The sequence below is a fragment of the Barbatula barbatula genome (genome assembly GCF_947034865.1).
Source record: "Barbatula barbatula genome assembly, chromosome: 25".
NCBI classification, from domain to species: Eukaryota; Metazoa; Chordata; class Actinopteri; order Cypriniformes; family Nemacheilidae; genus Barbatula; species Barbatula barbatula.
Window position 1 is genome coordinate 5,701,246 of NC_136788.1, and position 22,874 is coordinate 5,724,119.

General features: G+C 40.8%; 2 protein-coding genes across 2 annotated transcripts in view; one reads left to right on the plus strand and one right to left on the minus strand.

The window, feature by feature from the left end:
• LOC306890760 (histone H3.2) overlaps nucleotides 1-22,874 on the minus strand; it is a gene marked incomplete at its 3' end in the record, with an annotated part of 109,148 nt that overhangs the window by 57,171 nt on the left and 29,103 nt on the right. The window lies entirely within an intron of this gene.
• Nucleotides 913-22,564, plus strand: lamb1a (laminin, beta 1a). Its single transcript, XM_079450529.1, has 33 exons — nucleotides 913-1,051; nucleotides 1,582-1,754; nucleotides 2,654-2,792; nucleotides 5,316-5,389; nucleotides 6,032-6,220; nucleotides 6,328-6,391; nucleotides 6,487-6,689; nucleotides 7,743-7,863; nucleotides 8,254-8,442; nucleotides 9,070-9,246; nucleotides 9,339-9,451; nucleotides 9,631-9,710; nucleotides 10,354-10,489; nucleotides 10,587-10,745; nucleotides 11,394-11,521; nucleotides 11,697-11,817; nucleotides 11,910-12,111; nucleotides 13,714-13,857; nucleotides 14,005-14,236; nucleotides 14,584-14,747; nucleotides 14,953-15,177; nucleotides 15,260-15,477; nucleotides 15,593-15,689; nucleotides 18,721-19,090; nucleotides 19,175-19,359; nucleotides 19,446-19,687; nucleotides 19,768-19,974; nucleotides 20,176-20,320; nucleotides 20,403-20,610; nucleotides 21,154-21,295; nucleotides 21,467-21,643; nucleotides 21,740-21,899; nucleotides 22,129-22,564. The coding sequence occupies exons 1-33, from the start codon at nucleotides 1,009-1,011 to the stop codon at nucleotides 22,266-22,268; spliced, it is 5,367 nt and encodes a 1,788-aa protein (XP_079306655.1). The 5' UTR covers nucleotides 913-1,008; the 3' UTR covers nucleotides 22,269-22,564.

The window sequence follows — 22,874 nt, forward strand, 5'->3', positions numbered from 1 at the left end:
TCTGATGTAGGCACCTTGCGTCTGAGCTCGCAGGATACTCTGTTTTCTCTGCTTGCTTATTTGGATCACAGTCTGTTCAGATCCACATGAACCTCCTGGCCCTTGACTCACCTCAACAGTCTCATTACTGAGGAATTCCACTGTAATTTAAGGCTGTTTAACTGATCACAGGTCAGTTCACTCCAGGTTCTCATTTGTGGAAGTAAGAATAACTGTTCACAAAACAGTTGTTAGCGCTTTGTAATTGTTTTCCGTGGGAAACTACATTCGAATATGTAAAAAATGCCTACGTCGTGTTCTTTTTGGTCTTAAAAACAACAGGAACACACAAAAAAACTGAAAGTATAATGTGAATGCATGAAAGAAGTCCCATCTTTATATCTGATACATCATTTGACTTTACTTACTGCCAACTTCACACTCATGGAAATGAACCATGGCTTTGCTAGTGTAAGGATAGTTTAACTGTTAGCAAACATTTAGCATTGTCTCAAGAACCACAATCATGCATGATGTTTGTACAAAATAATGGTAATACAAATGGGAACCAATCTGGCATAACTACCTTGATTATACATACTTAACTGTAAAAACTGCATTGTGCTATCTGAAGAATACAGTGCAAAAGACGACAGCATTGTTTAAATTAAAGTTAACGTTAAATGTTGGTCTTGTCACGATTTTGTCGTCATTTGCTCTGAGGGGGAGGGGAAAGTACCTTTCCTCCATTTAATTCCAGTAAATTGCATGATGTCTCCACTGTATTCAAAAAGTCGCTGTTTACTTACCATTCGTGAATATAACGTTAATTTAGTAAATATTTAACGAAACTGACCTCAAGAATAGCACCTTGATGTAATGGGGCGAGTCGACCGGTCGTTGTGCGCATGCGCGGAAGATGCACCGCTGAGCAGAAAAAGTTTCGCGGAGCGCGAGCGGCTTCATTCCAGAGGTGAAGTCCGTGTTGCTGACATCTGATTCACATCTGCAGATTCCAGGAATACTGCGATGAATCTGGAAAATATGCTGTTACGTCTCACATCTATTTTATGTAAGTTGTTTTTTGTTCTTTTGAGATGTGATGTAGTAAAGCCCTTCTTTCGTTTTGTATGAACATGTGAAGTGCAGTTTCCATGTTCCCAAGAAAACGTTCAGCCTTTAAAGTGTGAATTTTGAAAAGTTGGAAAACTTTTGGTCAGCTAAACATTTTAATTCATTTTTTTTTATTCTGTCAGCATGTGATGAATATAATGTGGTCGTTTGATGTTTGCTTGTAAAGTAACTGTTATTTTCTTATTTGACAATTTACAAATTTTAATAACATTAATGTTAATTTCTTACTGAACTTATTTCAAAACGTCTTATACTCTTTTGTTTAATTAATTTCTTTCACATCGCATACACTTTCCTTACAAACCGAGCCAGTTGCATTTAATGTATGCACTCATGTAGTCACACAAACATGTATTTATGCTCAACATGTCATATTGTGGCAGATTTTGAGCTTTAAGGGGCTTTTGAATGCAAAGGCTATAATAGTAATAGAGTACTAATGTATTTGTATATTCTTATTCCACACAGGTCTTGGGTCGTGGGCTCTTGCCGATCTTCCTGGGTTTGGAGATGTTTGCACGGAAGGAAGCTGTTATCCAGCAACAGGAGATCTTCTCATCGGAAGAGCTCACCAACTCTCATCCACCTCAACGTGTGGACTTCTGAGGCCTCAACCGTTCTGTATCGTCAGTCATTTGCAGGTAATGTCCAACATTCAAAGACATTCCTAAATGTTTCTTAAATTTGTTTTATAGTTACTTACTTTTGAATTAAATGTTTTGCAGCGGGATAACTCAACTTTTTGGGGGGGTTATATAAAGTTAAGGGCATCATTAACATAAATTACAAAAGTTCATTGGACACCCATGTTGATATTGTTTGTTCTAGTAATTATATTATAATACCACAATTTACGTTTTATGTGTTAAAGGGTAGTTTCCTGTTTGTGGGATTTTTCCCAACACCCCCTGGGCTTTTATCTTGAACTTGCTGTTAGAGCTTTAATGCAGCCCTTTTATTGCATGTGGGTGTTTTTGGAACATAATGGAACATGTTTGTCTTTAGGCATCAAGGCTCGATAATGGTTCTGCGACCTTTGGATGTCTAGACTACATCCTTGTAGACAAAATCGTCCAAAATGTTGTACATAAAGCGCCCTCTCCAATCTCCAAAGTTTGGCCTGGATGTTTGGATATGGCGAAGTGATAATCCCTCATGCCAGACCATAACAAAGAGATAACTGCTTTTTAGTTTTGACTTTGTTCGCCAAAGACATTTCCTTTACATCCTTGTATCAGTTTCTTTGATCAAGACTATATTGTGCTCTCATCCCTTTTAACAATCAAATGATGACATCAAGCGGACGTTTGTTTTAATCTCATTGCCCTTAAAAAAACTAAATTGCTTTAAAAGGTTTTTAATTAAATGCCGAAACATTTAATTTTTACATCTGGATGGCACATGAGACTAGCGCAGAGACAGCTGCTTCATGTAAATCAGACCGCCATCTCAGCCTCGGCCATTCATTTTATGTGGCCAAATGTGTAATCGCAAGAATGCAATTGACATTTTCTGCTTTTCCCACCCTCCTCCACCTCAGGAAGAGAAGAAGTGCTTTGTGTGCGATTCCACGAAGTCCTACAATGAGAGCGCTCGCCCAATCACCGGCCACAGAATTGAGAATGTCGTGACCACGTTTGCCCACAACCGCCTCAAGACCTGGTGGCAGTCGGAAAATGGTGAGTTGAGTTTCCGTTTCAAACAAGATAACACTTTTCTTTTATTCCCTCCTTTTCTGTTGTTCAGTCACAGATATAAAAACCGACAGCCAGCTCAAAGTTCTCATGGGAAAATAGGAAGGCCTTGAAAGGTCTTATTAGAGGGAACTCTCTCGCCGTAGTTTGTCCGTAACTTCCACTGTAATCAGAACGGTGGTTGGGCTTCAAAGCAGTTGGCTAATCCCTGACCAGTTAAAATAATGACCCGTCATGTGTGGAATGGTAATGTTTTTTCTCTTGAGAAAGGGTTTTCTACATGCCTTCAGGCTACTACCTGTCGAAGAGTTGTTGTGGAAAATAAATGCATATTTTATTTGAGAACCCTCGATTTGAAATATTTCGTTTCCCCTGATCTGAAGCAACAACATTTTGTGGTGGAACATTTTTATCAATAGTCAGTTGATATGGGATTTTCAGTGTCTAGCCAATAGGGTGCCGGTATCCCGTCATCAGCCCGGTTATCAGCGGCCCTAGGCTTGCTTTCTCATACCCTTTAATGATGGGGTTCAATATGCCCTCAATATTTTGAACAACGCTTTTTGAATCGTGCACAAAATAACTGAAATTAAATGCACACTTTACTCTGAATTTCACAAAACAATACACTGTAGTTGCCGAAAGTGTTGTCCTGGGGGGGAGGGCGAGTACTGCCCCCCCACGTTAAACCATCGGGTGTATGGTACATAATAGACAAAACACTCAATTTGTAGGTTTTAATGGGTCAAGATGATTTGGCATGTCAAGAAATATGGTTTTTATTTTATTAATAAAAAAATGCTAAGGAAAACAAAACAATGAGTATACTTGTAACTGTTAAACATAGCAATACTTGCTAGTCATTCTCCTGGGCCTTGACTTAATATGTTTTGTACATGTGTTGTAGTGTCATTTTTTGCCAAACCAGTGAGATGAGAAAAATCTACATTGAAATGTTTAGGTAGAAATTAACAAAGTTTTCTCACACCACTGGCAGATATTTCTTCTTGCTTTAAGCATAAACTTGACATAACATACACCCTTTTCATTAAAACCTTAGCTAACTTTGCTTTCAAATAAATGTATCTTAAGAATATTTAGATATTTGTGCTGGAAAATCAGACAAAAAAGTGTTTGTATATCAGCTGAAATATCCAGTTATCCAGCCTGACTAATATATATATACAGTACATTGCTGTGTCGAATCTTTAAGCAACCAATCCAGCTGTAACATGACGTTCAGTATGTTCCAAGATTTAACAAGCAGACTATCTTCTCAGGGGAGTGTGAATGTACAGGGACAGGAAACGAGGGCCATGAACGCAACCAGAGAATCCTGTGAATGTATAGTTGAGAGAGAGAAAGTTGTGTGTAGGAGGACAACGATGCAGTAACTCATCAGCCAACTGGAACAGCAAGCCTGGGAATGACGGCAGACTTCGGCTTACTAAAATATATGCTCTGGTTATTGTCCGTTTAAGTTTTTTGCTGATAAGCAGACGTTGAATGTAACTGTATAGCATATACGATCCACAGTACAACTAGAGCATGTCATGTACAAGCTGCAGATGTTCTTGTGAATTTTTTTTCTTTAGAGGTCATTACAGTTTAACCGAATGATCATATAACAGAAAAAAAACAAGAAAAGATCTGAATTGTTTCTTTAAGACCAAGTGAAGAACGTTGCCAAAGTCCCCAACCTTTTCAGATGTTTCTCCTGAGAAAAGTCCTGTAGAATGGCAGAGGAGATCCAGAGTCTTGCAAGTTTTTCAAGTCTGCAATTAAAAATCAAACATTTTAATATAAATTATAAAATCTTAATTATTTAAAAACAGAACTAACTGAGCTATTCTCGCCATATATAGTTCTGTATTTTTATGTCCTCCCACTTTTTACATTTTAATGTTTTTTTCTGTTTTAAATATATATTCAGATTCAACAGATATTTGTCTCCGATATTTTACTATTTCTTTCTCTCATACCTTTACCTTATATTTATGTATATGATTATACACTTACATAACTGATCGTGACAAACAAAATGTTAAATCTTCAGCATAACTATTGGTCTAATCTGTGTCTATATAAATGTACAAATAATCAAAAGAAAACTTTTGATGTTGCTACTTTAACTGAACACAACGGAAATCATTTAAATCTCTTAAAATGGACAAAGCACAACCTCTGGGCATAAAAATGTGGTTTTAGATGAAAGTGTCTGAACTGCAGTTTCTCAAATGAGTGGAACTGACATTCTTTCAAATCTAACAATTGCTAAATATCTCTTGTTAGATGCCAAAAGGCTTTTTCTAGATTGTGTCGGCCAAGAATCCTGTGTAGAGACAAAATGTTTCTTATTTTGCTTTGGATAAAGTGTCTGCTAAATTAATAAACATAATGTCTAGATGTTCATGAGAAAGAAAATAATGTGAATAGAATCTCAGCATTGGCATTAAGAAAGCTGCTCCTTGTCATGAACCAGGTCTTTAATCCATGTCTTTCCTTCAGGTGTGGAGAACGTCACAGTCCAACTGAACCTTGAGGCCGAGTTCCACTTCACACACCTCATCATGACCTTTAAGGTAAGTGTTGACGGGACACAGTCATTTGGTGGTGTTGTGGTCATGGGGAAGGTGTCGGCACGGCCTCGGGCCTCGGTGTGATTTGAGGCCGTTAATAGAGAATGTGTGTGACGGGGGAGTGGATTTACTGGGGGAAGGGGAAGTGTCATTCAGGCTGTGGGAGGTCTGGGATAAACCCAGCTGTGCAGCCGACTAGAATGCTTCGGGTGAAGATCAGATTTCAGCAGGATCTCAGTGTAGCAGTGCGGTTACAAGAGATCAGAAAGCATCTTATAACTGTAGAGCGTCAAGAAAACTGTAAGACCTTTGTGATTACATTGATAAAATGTTGTAAGATGATGAAGATCAAAACAAACCATTTCACACTTAATATTGTTGGGTTATTTTTAATCTTGGGTCAATGTAATCCTGGATTACCTTGTTCCATGTTTCACACGGACGGTATTATGATTATAGGGTTAGCCATCTAGACATGGGGTTCAATTTTTTTTAACCCAGGGTTAAGTGTGAAAGCCTTAAAGGTTTTGAAGTACAATATATCTATTGTTAATTTCTTTGCATGTACGTTGTATTAATGTTGCAACATTGCTTAGAAAATTCAATTTCTTTATGCTCACAACATCTTGTCTGCTTGTTGCCTAGACCTTCCGGCCGGCTGCCATGGTAATCGAGCGTTCATCAGATTTTGGCAAGACGTGGCAAGTGTACCGATACTACGCCTATGACTGTGAGACCAGCTTCCCTCGCGTCTCTCAAGGCCCGATGAAAAAAGTCGATGACGTTATCTGCGATTCGCGCTACTCTGACATTGAACCTTCGACTGAGGGCGAGGTAAGCTTCTGAGAAATGAACCCATTTCATTTTTCAATTTACTTTACTTTGATATATTTCATAAATACTGGAATTTCCGCTAACACCTTTTTATTCTGGTTCTCCAGGTCATCTTTAGGGTTTTGGATCCAGTTTTCAGAATCGATGATCCTTACAGTCCTAGAATCCAAAGTATGCATTAAGTCCATAGTGCATATTTTTCAAAGATCAAGTGGCACCAATGGCCTAATAATCAATAAACTCCTATTATTTGTGTTATAATACAGACATGTTAAAGATTACCAATCTGAGGGTGAAGTTTACTAAACTCCACACTCTTGGGGACAACCTTCTGGACTCACGTATTGAGATCAAGGAGAAATACTACTACTCCATTTACGACATGGTGGTGAGGGGGAACTGTTTTTGCTATGGTCACGCGTCGGAGTGCGCCCCCGTCGATGGAACTGGAGAGGTCATGGATGGCATGGTGAGCTTTACAGATCTACCATCCCTTGCATGCTTGTCTACATTTCTGTGCAATATTCGACCAACATTTTATACTATATGTTTTCATTTATAGAGACGGTAATGTTTTGTGGGTATTCGCGTTTTGATTTGTCATCTCTTTTGTGGCTTTTTTATCCTCAGAACATCTCACACACATTTGTCTTGGAAAAAAGTAGTTTGAACTCACATCACAGTATACCGCTAGATCTGTTTCACATTAGTATGAAAGAATGCAGATTGCTCCATGGTTTCCTTTTGAGTAGTTTACAGTGTAAATATTCATGCGGTTGGGAAAATGCACACAAAGGCATGATTCTTGTGTTTCGGTCGAGCATCATGTTCACATACCCTGTGTTTGTTGTATCGTTTGTTTTTGCTTTTTGTTTTTGGACAATAGAAACCGAAATGAGATTCTTGTTTAGTCTGTGTTCACTTCTGTTTATAATCCGTCAGGACAAGATGCGTCTCGAGTCATTACCAAACTACCACAGAAATGATCAGAAATCCAGATCTCAAGCTCACGTTTATGCGTACAATCTTATTCAAAGAAACTGAATTGACCCAAGATCAGCTCTAGGTACAGTTCTGTGAATGCTCAGGCAGCGTCTGTGTATGTACCAGGACTGAAGATTGTTTAATTTAGACCAGATGCGTTCAGTATAAACACTTCCTGTTGCCATCTGGTTTGGAGGCAGAATGTGTAGATGGTTCTGAGCGACTGCATCCTTTTGTCTGTGTTTCTCCTGTATGAGGAGGCTAGTTTTCGCTAAATCTTTCCACGGTCAGGTTTATGAATCATGAGTCTATTTATTGTTTAGTTTTGAGGGACTTAAAATATCTCCTGCTTGTATGTGTTGGTGTATTCAAACATTCTGTTTCAAATATTGTACATTGAAGCATTTGGCAGTTGTTTTCAAGCCATCGAACCCATGACCTTGGTGGCATTTTGTACGAACCAATATGAACATGAGTTGATCGTTGTGTATAATTTTACTATCTTGCGTATCATTATAATGTATTCTTTTTTTTGCAGGTCCACGGTCATTGTATGTGTAATCATAACACGATGGGTCTGAACTGTGAGCACTGTCAGGACTTTTATCATGACCTGCCCTGGAGGCCAGCAGAGGGACGCAACACCAACGCCTGTAAAAGTACGACTGACATTACAAAATGCTGCATTGCTGCAACACAAATGTGCATCTTTGAAACAGAACCAGCTCTGCTCATGATTTCCTTTGGACAGATTTCACATATGACCTGCTTAAGGGAGGTCAATATACTTTTACTCTAAAGACAGCAGTTAGTGCCTAATGGTTAGAGCATTGGGCTTGTGATCAGAAGGTTGCCGGTTCTAATCTCAGTGCCAGCAGGTCATGACTGAAGGGCCCTTGAGCAAGGCACCTTACCCCTGATTGCTCTGCAGTAATGTGTCACTGTATAAAACTACTTGTAAGTCGCTTTGGATAAAAGCGTCTGCCAAATGAATAAATGTAAAATGTAAATGTAGTGCCTCCTAACATTTTCCCATGTTTCATTTACAGAGTGCAACTGCAACCTTCACTCGGACTCGTGTCATTTCGACATGGCCGTGTTCCAGGCATCCGGCAACACGAGCGGCGGCGTGTGCGACGACTGTCAGCACAACACCATGGGCCACAAGTGCGAGCAGTGCAAGCCCTTCTTCTACCAGCATCCGGAAAAGGACATCCGCGACCCCAACATCTGCGAGCGTACGTGCCACCTCTCATTTCCCCTGCCTCTCAGTTCTTCCCGTTTCCTTCAGACGGACGCTTCTCCTCTACCTGTCTGGTCTAGTTTGTGATGTGAGGCTCCAGCTGTTCCTTTGTTCATCTCGCAGAGATTTGTGTGTTTGTGTATATGTGTGGGGGGATACAAACACCTGGGCTTTGAAGTGGTTCCTCAAAACACGGCTAAGGACCGCCCTCTCTGCAAACGCTCAGATCTACGGTTTCACACTTGCCTTTTGTCGTGGTGAATGAAGTTTTTTATCCCAAGCCCTTTGACCGCAAATGTAGAAATGCGGTTTCGGAATTCTAATGCAAAAACTGTGTCTGTTTGAGTGATAATTCCTTTTACAAAGCTGCAATCTATAACTTTTTAAGATAAAAATGAAAAGACAATGGAAATTGTATACCAATAAAAACCAAATACAGATATTCAACGTCCCAATCTTCTTCCCTTAAAATCATGTATGAATTGCATGATGTAATGCATACGTTCTTAGTTACGTCTAACATTGATATGGCATAACAATTAGTAAAGCTCCCTTTCTTCATTCTCAGCTGTCCACATTTCCCTCCATTGTTTGAACATGCTGGTTGGATTTTTCTTTTCAGCCTGTAACTGTGATCCCGTTGGCTCGCTCTATGGAGGAATCTGCGACGCGCTGACAGACGTGTCTTTCGGGCTGATCTCGGGTCAGTGCCGCTGTAAGCCCAATGTGGAAGGAGAGCGCTGTGACCAGTGCAAACAGGGCCATTACGGACTCAGTGAAGATCCCTTCGGATGCCAACGTAAGTTTCTTAAGCAGCCAAAATTGTGTGAAACTGTTGCAGGAATAAAAGCTCATGAGCAACACATAAAAGTTTCATTCTTGTTTACCCAGCATGCACTTGCAACGCTTTGGGAACAGTACCGGGCGGCAATCCGTGCGATACAGACTTGGGAAACTGCTACTGTAAGCGTTTGGTCACCGGACGGAACTGCGATCAGTGCCTGGTGTGTTATTAACTTCAATCCTCTTATTTTGTTAAATTTCTTTTTTGTTTAAAGTTTTACAATTAAAGTATGTCACATAAAATATGTTTTTATTTAGTTCATCTAAAGTAATCTTTGCCATTCCTGGGAGGACTGTCACAAAAACATTGTTCAAGTTGATCTCTCTCTTTAACACACAGCCTCAGCATTGGGGTCTCAGTAATGACATGGATGGGTGCCGACCATGTGACTGTGATCACGGGGGTGCTCTCAACAACAAGTGAGTTCAATCATTCACTCGGTATGAAGTTCAGCTTTGTGCCCGACTCACTCGCTCGTTCTTACGGTTAAAACTTTAAACAAACCAAATGAAGAGATGTGATATTCCTACTAAAACATACTAAACAACATGATGTCGCTGTGCTTCTGAAACGTCATATGTCTAAATTCGTTTCAGGATTCGGAAATGGAAAAAACACTGTACTTTTTATTTACGAATTCAAAGTTGACAAGCACTTTTTTATATTTTTGACAAACATAATAGTGTCATTTACAGAACAAAACCTCATCGTATTACAACTTCTGAATAAAGAAGCGCTGTCATTTTCTTAGTGAAATGTTAAAATCTGCTTTCTTCTGGTAATTCTGCAGTCTTCTTTCAGTAAGTTGTATTGGACCGTTGAGAAATGGCTGGCAGGCGTCCTGCAATAACAAAGAGAAGGATGTTTATAGTCTCAAATGAAGCCTTGGCTGGTTCAAAAGTTTCATTCACATGGTTTAACAGAGACAGACTTTAACTGCAGTCCAGCAAACTGTTGAATTTCATTTCTCACAGGGTTTGAAGTTTAACAATGTGTGTCATTTTAGATCATCTTGAGCTATTATTTTCCATTTTCTAAATCTCTTGATGCATCTTTTTCCAGTTGTTCTCCTGAAACTGGACAATGTCAGTGTCGCGAGCACATGTTCGGCAGACGCTGCGACCAGGTGGAGTCTGGTTTTTACTTCATTGCGTTGGACCACTACACTTATGAAGCAGAAGATGCCAACTTTGGACCTGTAAGTACGATCGTCTTTATAAAAGCTTACTTAGATGTATTCTAAGTACTCAAGTATTCAAAATGGACCAAGCAAGGACTATTACTTTTCTCTATAGGGTGTGACCGTTGTCCCGAGACCTCACCCTCAGGACAGATCTCCTACTTGGACTGGTATTGGTTTTGTGAATGTTCCCGAAGGTGCCTATCTTGAATTCAGCATCGACAACATCCCCTACTCCATGGAGTATGACATCATCATTCGCTACGAACCTCAGGTAAATTCCACTATTCATGTTATATTTAATGCACGCAAAACGGTTGTCATGGCTAACCTTTTGTATCCAACCCAGTATGCTTTCTAAAGATGCGCCGATACTAGATTTCTCCACCGATAGCCGATTATTCAGAGTGATGCTGATGCCGATACCAATACAGATTCTGAAGATTAAATTAATATTTATTTTGATTGAAAGGATATATCGACCCTGATTATCGTCCGACAGTGTTAAATATAGGCCGGTTCTTATTATTGTCCAATATATCGGTGCATCTTTAATTTTTCCCTTGTGAAACAAAAAAGACAAAATTTTGAAGTTTGTACTTCATTGTCATGAATCCTACATCCAACCTACATTTTAGTCAAAGCTCTTCTTTGGAAATGTGTAGTGTAGAATTTGGGCTGTTCAGAAAACATACTTTTTGAATCCTCAAGACGTCACTTCCTATTTATTGGGAAACCGAAACCCTGCAATCTTCATCATTTCTGCTCACTATTTATTTATCTATTTATAGAAAAAGTTACTTTACTTATGTAAGCTGCTAAGCCAAAGTCAGCTGGACAGACATGTTTCATCAGGCTTGTGCTAAAACACCATTACATCATCACATTACAACACATTCTTGTCGTCTTATGATATTCGCAGTTGCCAGAGCAGTGGGAGGAAGTGCTGATGACCGTGATTAGGCCTCGCGTCATCACCGCCGGCAGCCGCTGTGCCAACACAATGCCCGATGATGACAACCAGATAGTGTCTCTGCATCCTGGATCCAGGTAAGGGTTTGGTTTTATCTTTTACAGCACATTTTACATTAATAAATGTAGGCTCTACACATTAGGCAATCCCAGAATGCACTGCAGCAGCGAAAATTGAATCTGAGATGACAAAACTAATCTGAATGAATGCTTTCATTCTTTTTAACTCTATGCTTTTGGTTTTGCCCATCAGGTATGTGTTGCTGCCCCGGCCTGTGTGTTTCGAGGAGGGTTTGAACTACACCGTGCGTTTGAGTCTCTCTCTCTACACGGCTCTCAGCGACATCCAGTCTCCATACACGCTCATCGATTCCGTGAGTTACATCTAACGTCAATGCAAATGGACACTTTCTGTTGCATTTCAAACCTTAAAGCCTGAATGAGTCCGCTGGATCCCTCCCCTCAGATCGTGCTCATGCCCCACTGCAAAAACCTGGACATTTTCTCTGGATCAGAGGGAGGGGATTTGATGACCAACAGCGCCTGGGAAACTTTCCAGCGGTACCGCTGTCTGGAGAGCAGCCAAGCCGTGGTGAAAACCCCCATGACTGATATCTGCAGAAATTACATTTTCAGCGTCTCGGCCCTTCTGCACCAGGGAGTTAAAGGTATGCACGTAGAGATGTATAACTTTACTCTTCAGAGTACTCGTTTGAGTTTGGCTGTTGAGGTGAGCACTTCTGCTATCGTTTTTTTTTTTAAGGGATCGTCAACAAATTCCTACCCTCAGTATTAAACTTTGATACATCATCCGTCCGTTACAACTTGTGATACACAAGAATGAAACATTTACATAATGTGGCTTGTTAAGAAAAGTTGTGATATCACTTGCTGGCACCCTAGCAAGACAAAAGATTTTAATTGCTAATGCTAATATAAATGCTAATCCATTAATATGCTAGCCTTGTTTTAAACGTTACATTTCTGAATGGTGCTTCCAAATTCACCTCCCGTCCTTTCACACATCACCCGTTCACATCGCCCTGTTTGATCAAGTCACACACACACATATTCACCCTGTCATCACTGCGTGACACCGGCTGCATTCTATAACCACAGAAGAATCCCCGTTCACCTTTTATTCTGTCATCTTTCATTTGGCTTTCAGTCTTCTGTCTGTCAGTAGAGGGGCCTTCCTGACTCATGTCAGAGCTTGTAGCACGGCCCCGGGTATGATTACACCGCCTTATATGTTTCCTGTCTGACAGTCTCCCAACACGACACAAAGACAAGCAAAAGATGTGGCTGGGGGCTTAAAGGATGCAAGATTTGCTAGTGTTTACACTACTGTAAAAACATTCAGTTTTGAATGGTAAAAGCAAATCCAATACTAAAAGACAGTAGTAGAAAAATTCACTACTACACGTAGATTCCAAAGTACTAGTGTCCCTTGTAAACAAGTCTAAAGTTGAACGTCTGTGGGGTATAAATAGAACATTGGTTGTTAAATTAGTAAAAACAAATTTGCCTGAATCAACAAATTCTCAGAAGTTCAGTTGGGTTTTTTGACGTCTTCAAGGTTGAGATGTTTGTTAAATCATTAGGCGAGAAAGGACGTTGTGGGTTTAACGCTCGAGTGGTTTTGAGTTGAAGTTCAGTAAGTTAGTTTGATGTGATTTATGAGGTCTTCTTGGTTCGAGTTTGCGTTAAAGTTTACACAAGCTCTAACTTGCTCAACAGGACGTAGTATAGATATGAGATAGGGGCGTACAAAGACGCAAAGTGTTATCACAAGGCCTTTTATTAATATCACACGTTTCAACAAGATGTGGTTCAATGAAACGCCTGAAACGAAGTCGTGCTCTTCAACAAGAGCATAAAATAAAGCTTAAAATAAAAGCCAGATTTTGGTAATTGAAACAATGTGTAATGCCGCATATCTAGACCTTGAAATTGAGACTGAACTTTTCAAGTTATCTTGTTCAAATACACCACTGACTGCAAAAATACTCTACGTTACAAACTCAGGATGCACAAATATAAACATTTTATGGTGATAACAAATATGTCGATATTAAAAAGTACAAGTTTGTTGTCTATAAAACAGAACTCACTTAAAAGATTCAGTGTATAATTGTACATGTGAAGAAACAACGATGATATTAGTTAAAGGAATCTGAAGAGTCATGATTCTATGTGCCATATATGTTCATGCATTTGAGATGAGTGTGTTTGAGCATTGCTATATATTTCTTCCTTCTGTATTTCAGCTTGTGGGTGTGACCCTCAAGGGTCTCTTAGCACCGTCTGTGACCCGAGCGGCGGGCAGTGCCAATGTCGAACCAATGTGGTCGGCCGCAACTGCGACAAGTGCGCCCCAGCCACCTTCCTGTTTGGACCACATGGCTGCCGGCGTGAGTTAAATTATCTTCATTTCCTTCTCAATTTTCTTCTAACCTACATTTAATATTTTAATGCTCATTTAATGCACTTTATTTTATACAAAGGATGTATATTTAAAGAATATACCAGTGTGGTAAAATGTGCTTGTTGTTCACTAGCCTGTGATTGTAGTCCTGAGGGATCCGTTCATGATTTCTGTCATGAGGCCACTGGTCAGTGTGAGTGTATTGCTGGAGCGTATGGGCGGCAGTGTGATCGCTGTCTGCCCGGACACTGGGGCTTTCCCAACTGTCGGCCCTGTACCTGCAACGGTCACGCAGAGCAGTGTGACCCCCACACCGGACAGTGTCTGTCCTGCAGAGACTACACCACTGGATACAACTGTGAGAGGTTAGTGCCCTGCGTGAAACTTGAGTCTATGAACATGATTTTCAGTTGTAAATATTGGTAACATTAGTAAAGATAGCTGACATGAACTAATAATTTTAAATAACAATATTATAATCAAACCTTATTATCACAATATTTTATTTTTGTAGTGAAAATCTGATATTTTGACAGCCCTAGTGAAATATTTATTAATAATAATTAATTGAATTTAATTGCTGTTTATCATGATACATTTAAATATGAGATTGTAGCAGTATTTCTATAGTATTTGAATTGTTGCCAATTGAAAATTCTGATAATATTAAATCAAATCACAATAACTAATAACCTTTTTCAATAATTGACAGATGTTTGAATGGATACTACGGTGACCCTGTCCTGGGCTCTGGAGACCACTGCCGTCCCTGCATGTGCCCTGACGGACCCGAAAGCGGGCGACAGTTCTCCGCCGCGTGCTATAAGAGTCTGGAATCGGACCAGGTGTTCTGCATCTGTAACCAGGGATATAAAGGTAACCAGCAGGCATCTCACTTGATTTATATGATCATCTGTCAACGCTGTAAAATACCATCATGACTCGCAACAACCTGTTACACTAACATGGAATACAGTAATATTTTCCCCAGCCAAATTTAATTTGTACTGTATGTAGAGAGGGCTATCATTTTTGTGACACGTATCAGAGGTTGATGTTCAACGTATGGTGTTGCCGACAGGTTCCAGGTGTGAAGAGTGCGCCCCCGGGTATTATGGAAACCCGCACGAGGTGGGCGGAGAGTGCCGGCCGTGTCAGTGCAACAACAACATTGACATGATGGACCCCGTGTCCTGCGATGCCCGCACGGGTACCTGTCTCAAATGCCTGTACCACACGGAGGGCGAGGGATGCGACCGTTGCAAGCTTGGTTACTACGGCAACGCGCTAAATCAAAGTTGTAGAAGTAAGCGTTTGTCTCTAATACGGTCCCCGATATATAACCGTGAATTTGCCTCTAACGTCATAAATGTTTTCTTTTTGCTCAGAGTGTGTGTGTAACATTTTGGGCACGGCTGCGGAGACGTGCCCCTCTCAGGGTAACTGCAACTGTGATTTAAGCAGCGGTCAATGCCAGTGTTTGCCCAATGTGGTGGGTCAGCACTGCGATCAGTGCGCTACTGACACCTGGAATATGGCCAGCGGGGAAGGCTGTGAAGTCTGCGACTGTGACCCCAATCATTCCTCGGGCACTTCCTGTCATGAGGTCAGACCTGACTCACACCTGTGTTTATGCAAGTTGTCTGTAAGCGTATGTCTGGTAAAAATGTGTAAACTGCATGTGTAGATGATTCATTTTTGTTTTTTCCCGTGCGCTGCAGATTACTGGCCAGTGCACTTGTAAACCCGGGTTCGGTGGCAGAACCTGCAGGGAGTGTAGAGAACTCTTCTGGGGGAACCCTGAGGTCAAATGCCATGGTGAGTAAAAAAAAGTTACAGAAAAACATCCCTTTTATAAAATGCAATAATAGCTCTAGCTGGACTTTGACAAAGGTAACATCTTTATTACATTCTCCTTACATGGGACCACAATAATAGATAATTTTGCTACTGCGATACCACGAAATTGATAATATTATTATTTAGTATATACCTAAAAATCTATATACTATTTTTTTAATGGTATTTTAATATTTTTATATATACTGTATATGTCGACCTCAAACCGTATGACCTGCAGGCAGCCCAATTTCACAGGAATGTGTAGAGGGAAAAGCCCTCGGCCCTGTTTGATTTGGCCCAGATGTGCATGACCATGACGAGATCATAGGGGGATCTGTCCAAGCCTTGCAATTTACTCTCTGCTCCCACAATGCACCTTTGTTTTCGTGGGCTTTCCCCTCTTCACAGGGCTGTTAGTGTCGACGCAGGATGTCTCCACAGAAGAGTCTTTGTCGCCTTTCTCAGACTGTCGTTGCTGGTGTCTAGAGCTCCATAACCATTTGATATCATTTCGCTGGTGTTTCTGATAGTTCATCCAAAAAGGAAAATCTATTATACAGATGCCCTCATGTCATTACAAAACAGTATGACCCTTTCTTATCAATCCAACGAAAACATACAGCAACCTGGACAATGTAAAAGAAGTAAAAGTGAATTTTCGTTTTTGGATGAGCTATTTAATATCTAACTTCAGACGTTTGGCCTTAAGCAGAGCAGGCTTGGCTTTGAGCTGACACAAATCCCCCTCTCCCCTCGGTTTGTTTGGAGAGCCCTGCTGGAGCAGGAAGCCCCCTGTGTTCCCCTAAGATCCAGTTACCCCTCCGTAACCCCTCTATTGACTCGCCCTCAATGTCCTCTTCCTTCTTCTAACACAGGAATGAGCATTTGTTCAGCTAGAATCGTGTAAATGTGTGTTTTGTGGACTCCTGTTAAATACTAGCACGATTGATAAAGTCTGAAGAAAGCCTCAACATATTTGCCTAAGCGTATCAGCGTATCAGATATTTTGTAAGTTGTGCTTAAAGGAGCAGTTCACTTCCACATGTGCCCCCCATTCACCCAACCGGGACAAAATTGTGAACTACTATATTAAGGGGATAGTTCACCCAAAAATGAAAATCATTTACTCCAAACCTGTAAAAATGTATTTGTTCTGCTGAACACAAAGGAAGATATTTGGAAGAATGTCAGTAACCAAACAGATTGCGTCCCCCGTTTACTCCCATAGTATTTATTTTCCTGCTATATATACTGTTATACGTCATTTTTAGTTTAAGATAATCTTGTTTTTCTCTAAAGTAGCTCTTATTATAATTATATCATTACAATTTTTAATGAAGCTATGCTTTAACTAAACTATTTTTAAACTCAACTATTCCATATGTACGACTTTCTTCCGCAGAACACATGACAAGATATTTTGAAGAATGTTGTTAAACGAACAGCGACGACACCCATTGACTGTATGGATTTGTATCCATACAGTAGAAGTCAATGGGTGCTCGGTTACCAACATTTCTCAGAATATCTTCTTATTGTGCAGAAATAAAAAGTCATACAGGTTTAAAATGACAAGTAAACACTTTTTTTTCTTTTTCTAAATGCACGAATCAAGTTCAAGTACATTTGTAGACGCATTAAAAATGGTCATGCCCGCCGGCCAGCCGTCCTCACGTTTTGTTACTGTTTAAACATATCTGGCGAGTCCATCGGTGGGCAGAAGTAGGAATGCTTTCAAAGGCACAGCTTGTTAACACTGTCATGAATGTTAAACATCAACAAAATGGAGTGTATAATTATAGCAGTAACTCTTGGGCTGTGAGATATTCCATCCCCCTTTCTCCACTCGTGTGTGTGTGAGGGTGTTAAAGATTTACATCCCCGCCTTGCCTTTTGTGTAAGTCTGTGTAAACAAGACTGAGTACACAAATGCATCGCATGTGTTTGTTTACATTCGGTCTTACCCAGGTAACTCATCTCTTAAACAATTAAATGCCGCTGCGCTCTTCAGACAGTTAAAGCCCATTTCAGACTTATTGGGGGAACGTTGTAAGCGCGTAAATTGCTATAAAATACCGCCCGTCGTCACCAGCACAATAAGCCTGTTGCAGTGTCCGGGGGTCACATTCACTACATTGTGTTGACAAGAAACACCCCCGGTGCTGCCTGGGGCCTTCTGGGTAATAGCAGGGATTAACCTTTCGAGATAATTCACTATCTCTACTGGCCTTTGTAAATTAAAGCCCTCGGGTGAAGGAGTTTGCTTCCTGAGGAATGCGTGTTTGAGTAAACACTGGAATGTGTTTAAAGTGTATTTAATGTGCATTGTTATGTTTTCACACGCAATGATGCAAATTTGTACAAAAATGAATACACACATTTTGATTCAGAAACTAGTGAGATGCCTGCCGAGACGGCATGAAAGGTTATTTCCTGAAGTGGTGTTTGCTAAGTGTCCTGTCGGTCATTTAGGGGCCGTTGGTGCCTTTTGTTCACCAAACACGTCGAAACGACACCAGTAATGCGGCACTGAAGTGGGCAAACAATCCATCCTCGTCTACTCGTCTCCCCCCATTCTTTACTCCTCCTTTCAGTCCTAACCTAATAAGGTCACATGAACTCCGAGAATGCAGCCGTTGTCAGGATGTGCCAGTAATCGATCGGCTGTCTTAAAATGTGTTATACGAGTCCTTCCGTTCCGTTCTTTCAGATTTAAACGTGCAAAATCTCTTTACAGAATTTTGAATACCCTAATTTAAGGTGTTCTTAAAAGGACCGTACGCCCAAAAATAATCTGCCATCGTTTATTATGACTATATGACTCTTTCTTTGGTGGAACACAAAACATATTTTGAGAAATGTCTCTGGGGTTTTGTGTCCGTACAATGGAAGTCAATGTTGTTTGGTTCAAAAGAAGAAATAAAAAGTCATGCAGGTTTAGACGGACACGAGCGTGAAAGAATGATGAAAGAATTAATGCCGTCACTCTTCGTGTTTTACATTTCAGCGTGCGACTGCGACCCAAGAGGCATCGCAGAGCAGCAGTGCAACAAGGTCACGGGTCACTGTGTGTGCGCGGAGGGCGTGTCCGGGCCCAGATGCGACATGTGTGCCCGCGGTTACTCCGGCGAGTTTCCACACTGCGAGCGCTGCCACCAGTGCTTTGCCGAATGGGACATAATCATCGGCGACCTCACCAACCAAACACACAGACTGGTCCAGAAAGTCAACACCATCAAAGCCAGCGGCATAACGGGACCCTACCAAGCCACCATCAATAACGTTGAAAGCAGCGCCAACTCGATCCGTGACATCTTGGCCCAGAATCCAGCCACTGAACCTCTGACGGATATCCAGGGGCTTCTCGAACAAGCCACGTGAGTTACCGCCATGTAAATCTTACTCTGTTTTGTTTTGTTGTGTGTGTATTTATTCTGTTTGTATTCACACTCCTTCTCAAGTGCCTTCATGGCGGAAATGAACAAAAAACTGAATCTGACGGAGGAGAGCCTGTCCGAGATATCCGCTGACAACAACAGCACGGACACCAAGCTGAACTCTCTCAAAGAAGAAGCCGAGAAACTGAAAAAGACCGTGAAGGACCTACAAGAACAGGTTGAGTTTGTGAAGAACTCTGACATTCGGGGTGAGCAACATCACAACAGCACTGTCACCAGAACAAACATTGGCGAAATACCAATTTAACCGTGAATCCAATCTTTGTATCTACAGGTGCCGGAGCCAGCGTGACTCGCTTCTATCAGCAGTCTCAAGAAGCGGAGACTCGTGCGAACGCCTCGGTCAGTGACCCATACAACCTGGTCAATCAGTCCGCCACCCTGCGGAGCGAGACAGAAGATCTGATGAATCAAACCAAAGAGGAGTTCAATCAAAGGCAGGAGGGGTTTTCCAAACAACTGGATGATCTTGCTGGACAGCTGGAGACTCTTGACTTGTCTGAGCTCAGCGAGAAGGTAAACCATGCGCCACCTTAACTTCAACTTCTTCAGCTACGTAAACATCTCAAATGGATGTGCTTTTTTTCCGGATACAGACATGTGGAAGTCCAGCTGGCTCGGAGAACTGTGTCGACTCTCCCTGCGGAGGTCTGAGCTGTGTGGATGACGAGGGAAACAGGAAGTGTGGAGGAGAGGGTTGTGACGGTATCACCACGCACGCCCACAATGCCTGGCAGAAAGCCAAAGACTTTGACTTGGAGATTATCAGCGCTATGGAGGAAGTGGACAAGCTCTCCAAAATGGTGAGGATTCTGGGGCTGTATCTGCGGTTGACGTGATAAAGGTTTCGCAATGCATTTTTAGCGATACGCCTCCATGCACACATCCTGGTTATGATAAGCATTGTAGACGTTGCAGAATTCATTCCAATACACGGTTTGCGAGATTTCGGTGCACAATCTTTTCAATGCCTTTAAAGAGAACTTATTTTGTGCGTATTTCAGGTGTCAGAAGCCAAAGTCAAAGCAGACGAGGCCAAACTGAACGCCCAGGAAGTTCTGACGAAGACCAACGAGACCAAGCGTCGTGTGGACAGCAGCAACGAGGAGCTGCGTCAGCTCATCAAACAGATCCGAGACTTCCTCACTCGTAAGATCCGCTCGTGACAATCGAACTATATTTGTTGTATGAACGATCCCTTGAACAGGGAATTCTGCTTATGTACCTGCAGAAGATGGAGCCGATCTGGAGAGCATTGAGGCGGTAGCCAATGAAGTTCTGCAGATGCAGGTGCCCACGACACCAGCGCAGCTGCACAACCTGACGGAGGAGATCAGGGAGCGAGTGAGCAACTTGTCAGACGTGGAGGACATTCTAAACCAGAGTACGGCTGACATCATGAGAGCAGAGGCCCTGTTGGAACAAGCCCGCAAGGCCAGGTACCACACGCATATCACATGATACATCACTTAACATCAACCCCTTGTAACCCCTCGGCATTTTTAGATGTATTGTGGTCATTCAAGTCAACAAAATCAAAACTCAGGAGTGACATGAAGTCATCCATCCAACTGACAGCATGCGACAAGACTGTGATAAAATCAAGGTTATCACATAAAAAATGATGTTTGAACTTTTCCTAAGTACATGTAGAAAAATGACTGTTGTATTGCTTAAAAGTGAATATGAACTTGTTTTTGGTGCAGTATTTGAAGTCTGGAAAAAAAGATCTTTTTATGTCATTTTGACCTGTTTGCATTTAGAGAAGGCATATTTTTATCTGAGATGTGAGAGAAATATTGTTAGTAGTTCACAGAATAAAACACGAATAATAATTTGACCTAAGCACATACCTATAAATGTACATTCAGAAAAACGTTAATTTCACGCAGCTGTATGATAAATGAGGCAGGTGTTATTTAAGTTATATTATAGTGCCATCTAGTGGTCAGTTTGCTGAATAATCTCTGTATATCTGACAGGAAAGATGCCACAGACGTCAAAAAAACAGCTGAGGTGGTGAAGGTGGCTTTGCAGTCAGCCGAACAAGCACAGACTTCTGTAACCGAAGCCTTAAAACAGGCAACCGCCAACATCAAAGGAACACAATCATTGCTGGTCTCGGTGAGAATACATTGTTCTGAATGCAGCGTGTATGAAATGTAACTCAACGTCTGTAGTCTGAATGAACATATTTACACATTTTTTATTATTACTTTTAAGATATAGACAGACAGACCGATGGGTCTTATGTTTCTATTTCTACATTTTGATTCTGCTTTTTTTGGAGAACAGGTTGAATCAGAGACGTCGGATTCAGAGCTCAAGTTGAGTAACGCCACCAGAAGGCTCCTACAGTTGGAAAGCGACGTCGCTCTGCTGAGAGAAAAGGCTCTCAACACCTCCATCAGCGTCAACAGCACAGAGAAAAACACAGAGAGCATCAACCAACTGACCGAGCAGCTCAGAAAGGTGACGGTGTCATCCTTTAAATCTGTTTTCGCATATCAGACGATTTCGTGTTGGGAACCTCCCGTAACCTTGTGTTGTGGTTGACCGTATGTTCAGGAACTTGATTCAGAGCTGAACGATAAATACAGTACTGTAGAAGAGCTCATCACACAGAAAGCAGAAGGAGTGGCAGAAGCCAAGAAAAAAGCAGAGACGCTTCAACAGGAGGCCAAAGATCTGCTGCTACAAGCCAACGACAAACTAAAGCTTCTTAAAGGTACATATATATAAAGTTCCAGCAATTTTACATTGATATGCAGACTATATATCATCAGGGTAGAACAGTAGTTTTTTGTAATATATACACGCACATTCAAAGATTTATGTATTTATGTATGTTAAACATTTAAATTATGTTTTGCTTTCTAGGTTCTTGAATAACTGTTTTCAATATAGTTTATTTGTCCAGGGACTTGTAATGAACTACATTTCTGTGTTTTTGGTAGATCTTGAGAAGAGCTATGATGAAAATCAGAAGGTGTTGGAGGACAAAGCCAATGAGCTGGTGGAACTAGAGAAAGCTGTGAAGGATTTGCTCCAGGAGATCAGTCACAAAGTCACTGTCTACAGCACCTGCCTGTTTTAACACTAAAACCAAACGTCTTTTTTTAGAGAAATAAATATTATTACAGCAGTTTTCTGAGAAGGTTTTAAGAGCTTTACAATGTTGAACACGTGTATGAGACCACAAGAGAATGTCATTTGGATTTTATGAACAGATGAAAAGAGTGAATGTATGATATGCCCAAATGAACTATAGGACTGCAATTAAAATGTTTTAAAATGAAAACACAATCAAATATTTTTCTTTATTTTTATAGATACAGTATATGGACCGATTTCTAATATTCATGGAAAACTGAATAAACTCATGTCAGCAATAATAAAGTGTCTATTGTTTTCAGTCCATCAAAACATAAATGACAGTTTTCCTAGTCGCTTTCTCGAATCATCCTTGACATTTGCAAAACAGTAAGTGCATTTCTCAAAACAATACGTACAAATATCAAAACACCATGGATGACCTGCAAAAGCAGCTCAAAATCCTTAGTTCATCTCTCAAAAATAAATATCCGTGTCAATGAACAAGTCAGTGCCACGTTTGATGGAAACTATGGCTAAAGTTTTGATGACAATAATTGAAAATTGTAGGTTACACCTTAGTGAATATGGGAGTTTGATTGCAAGAGAC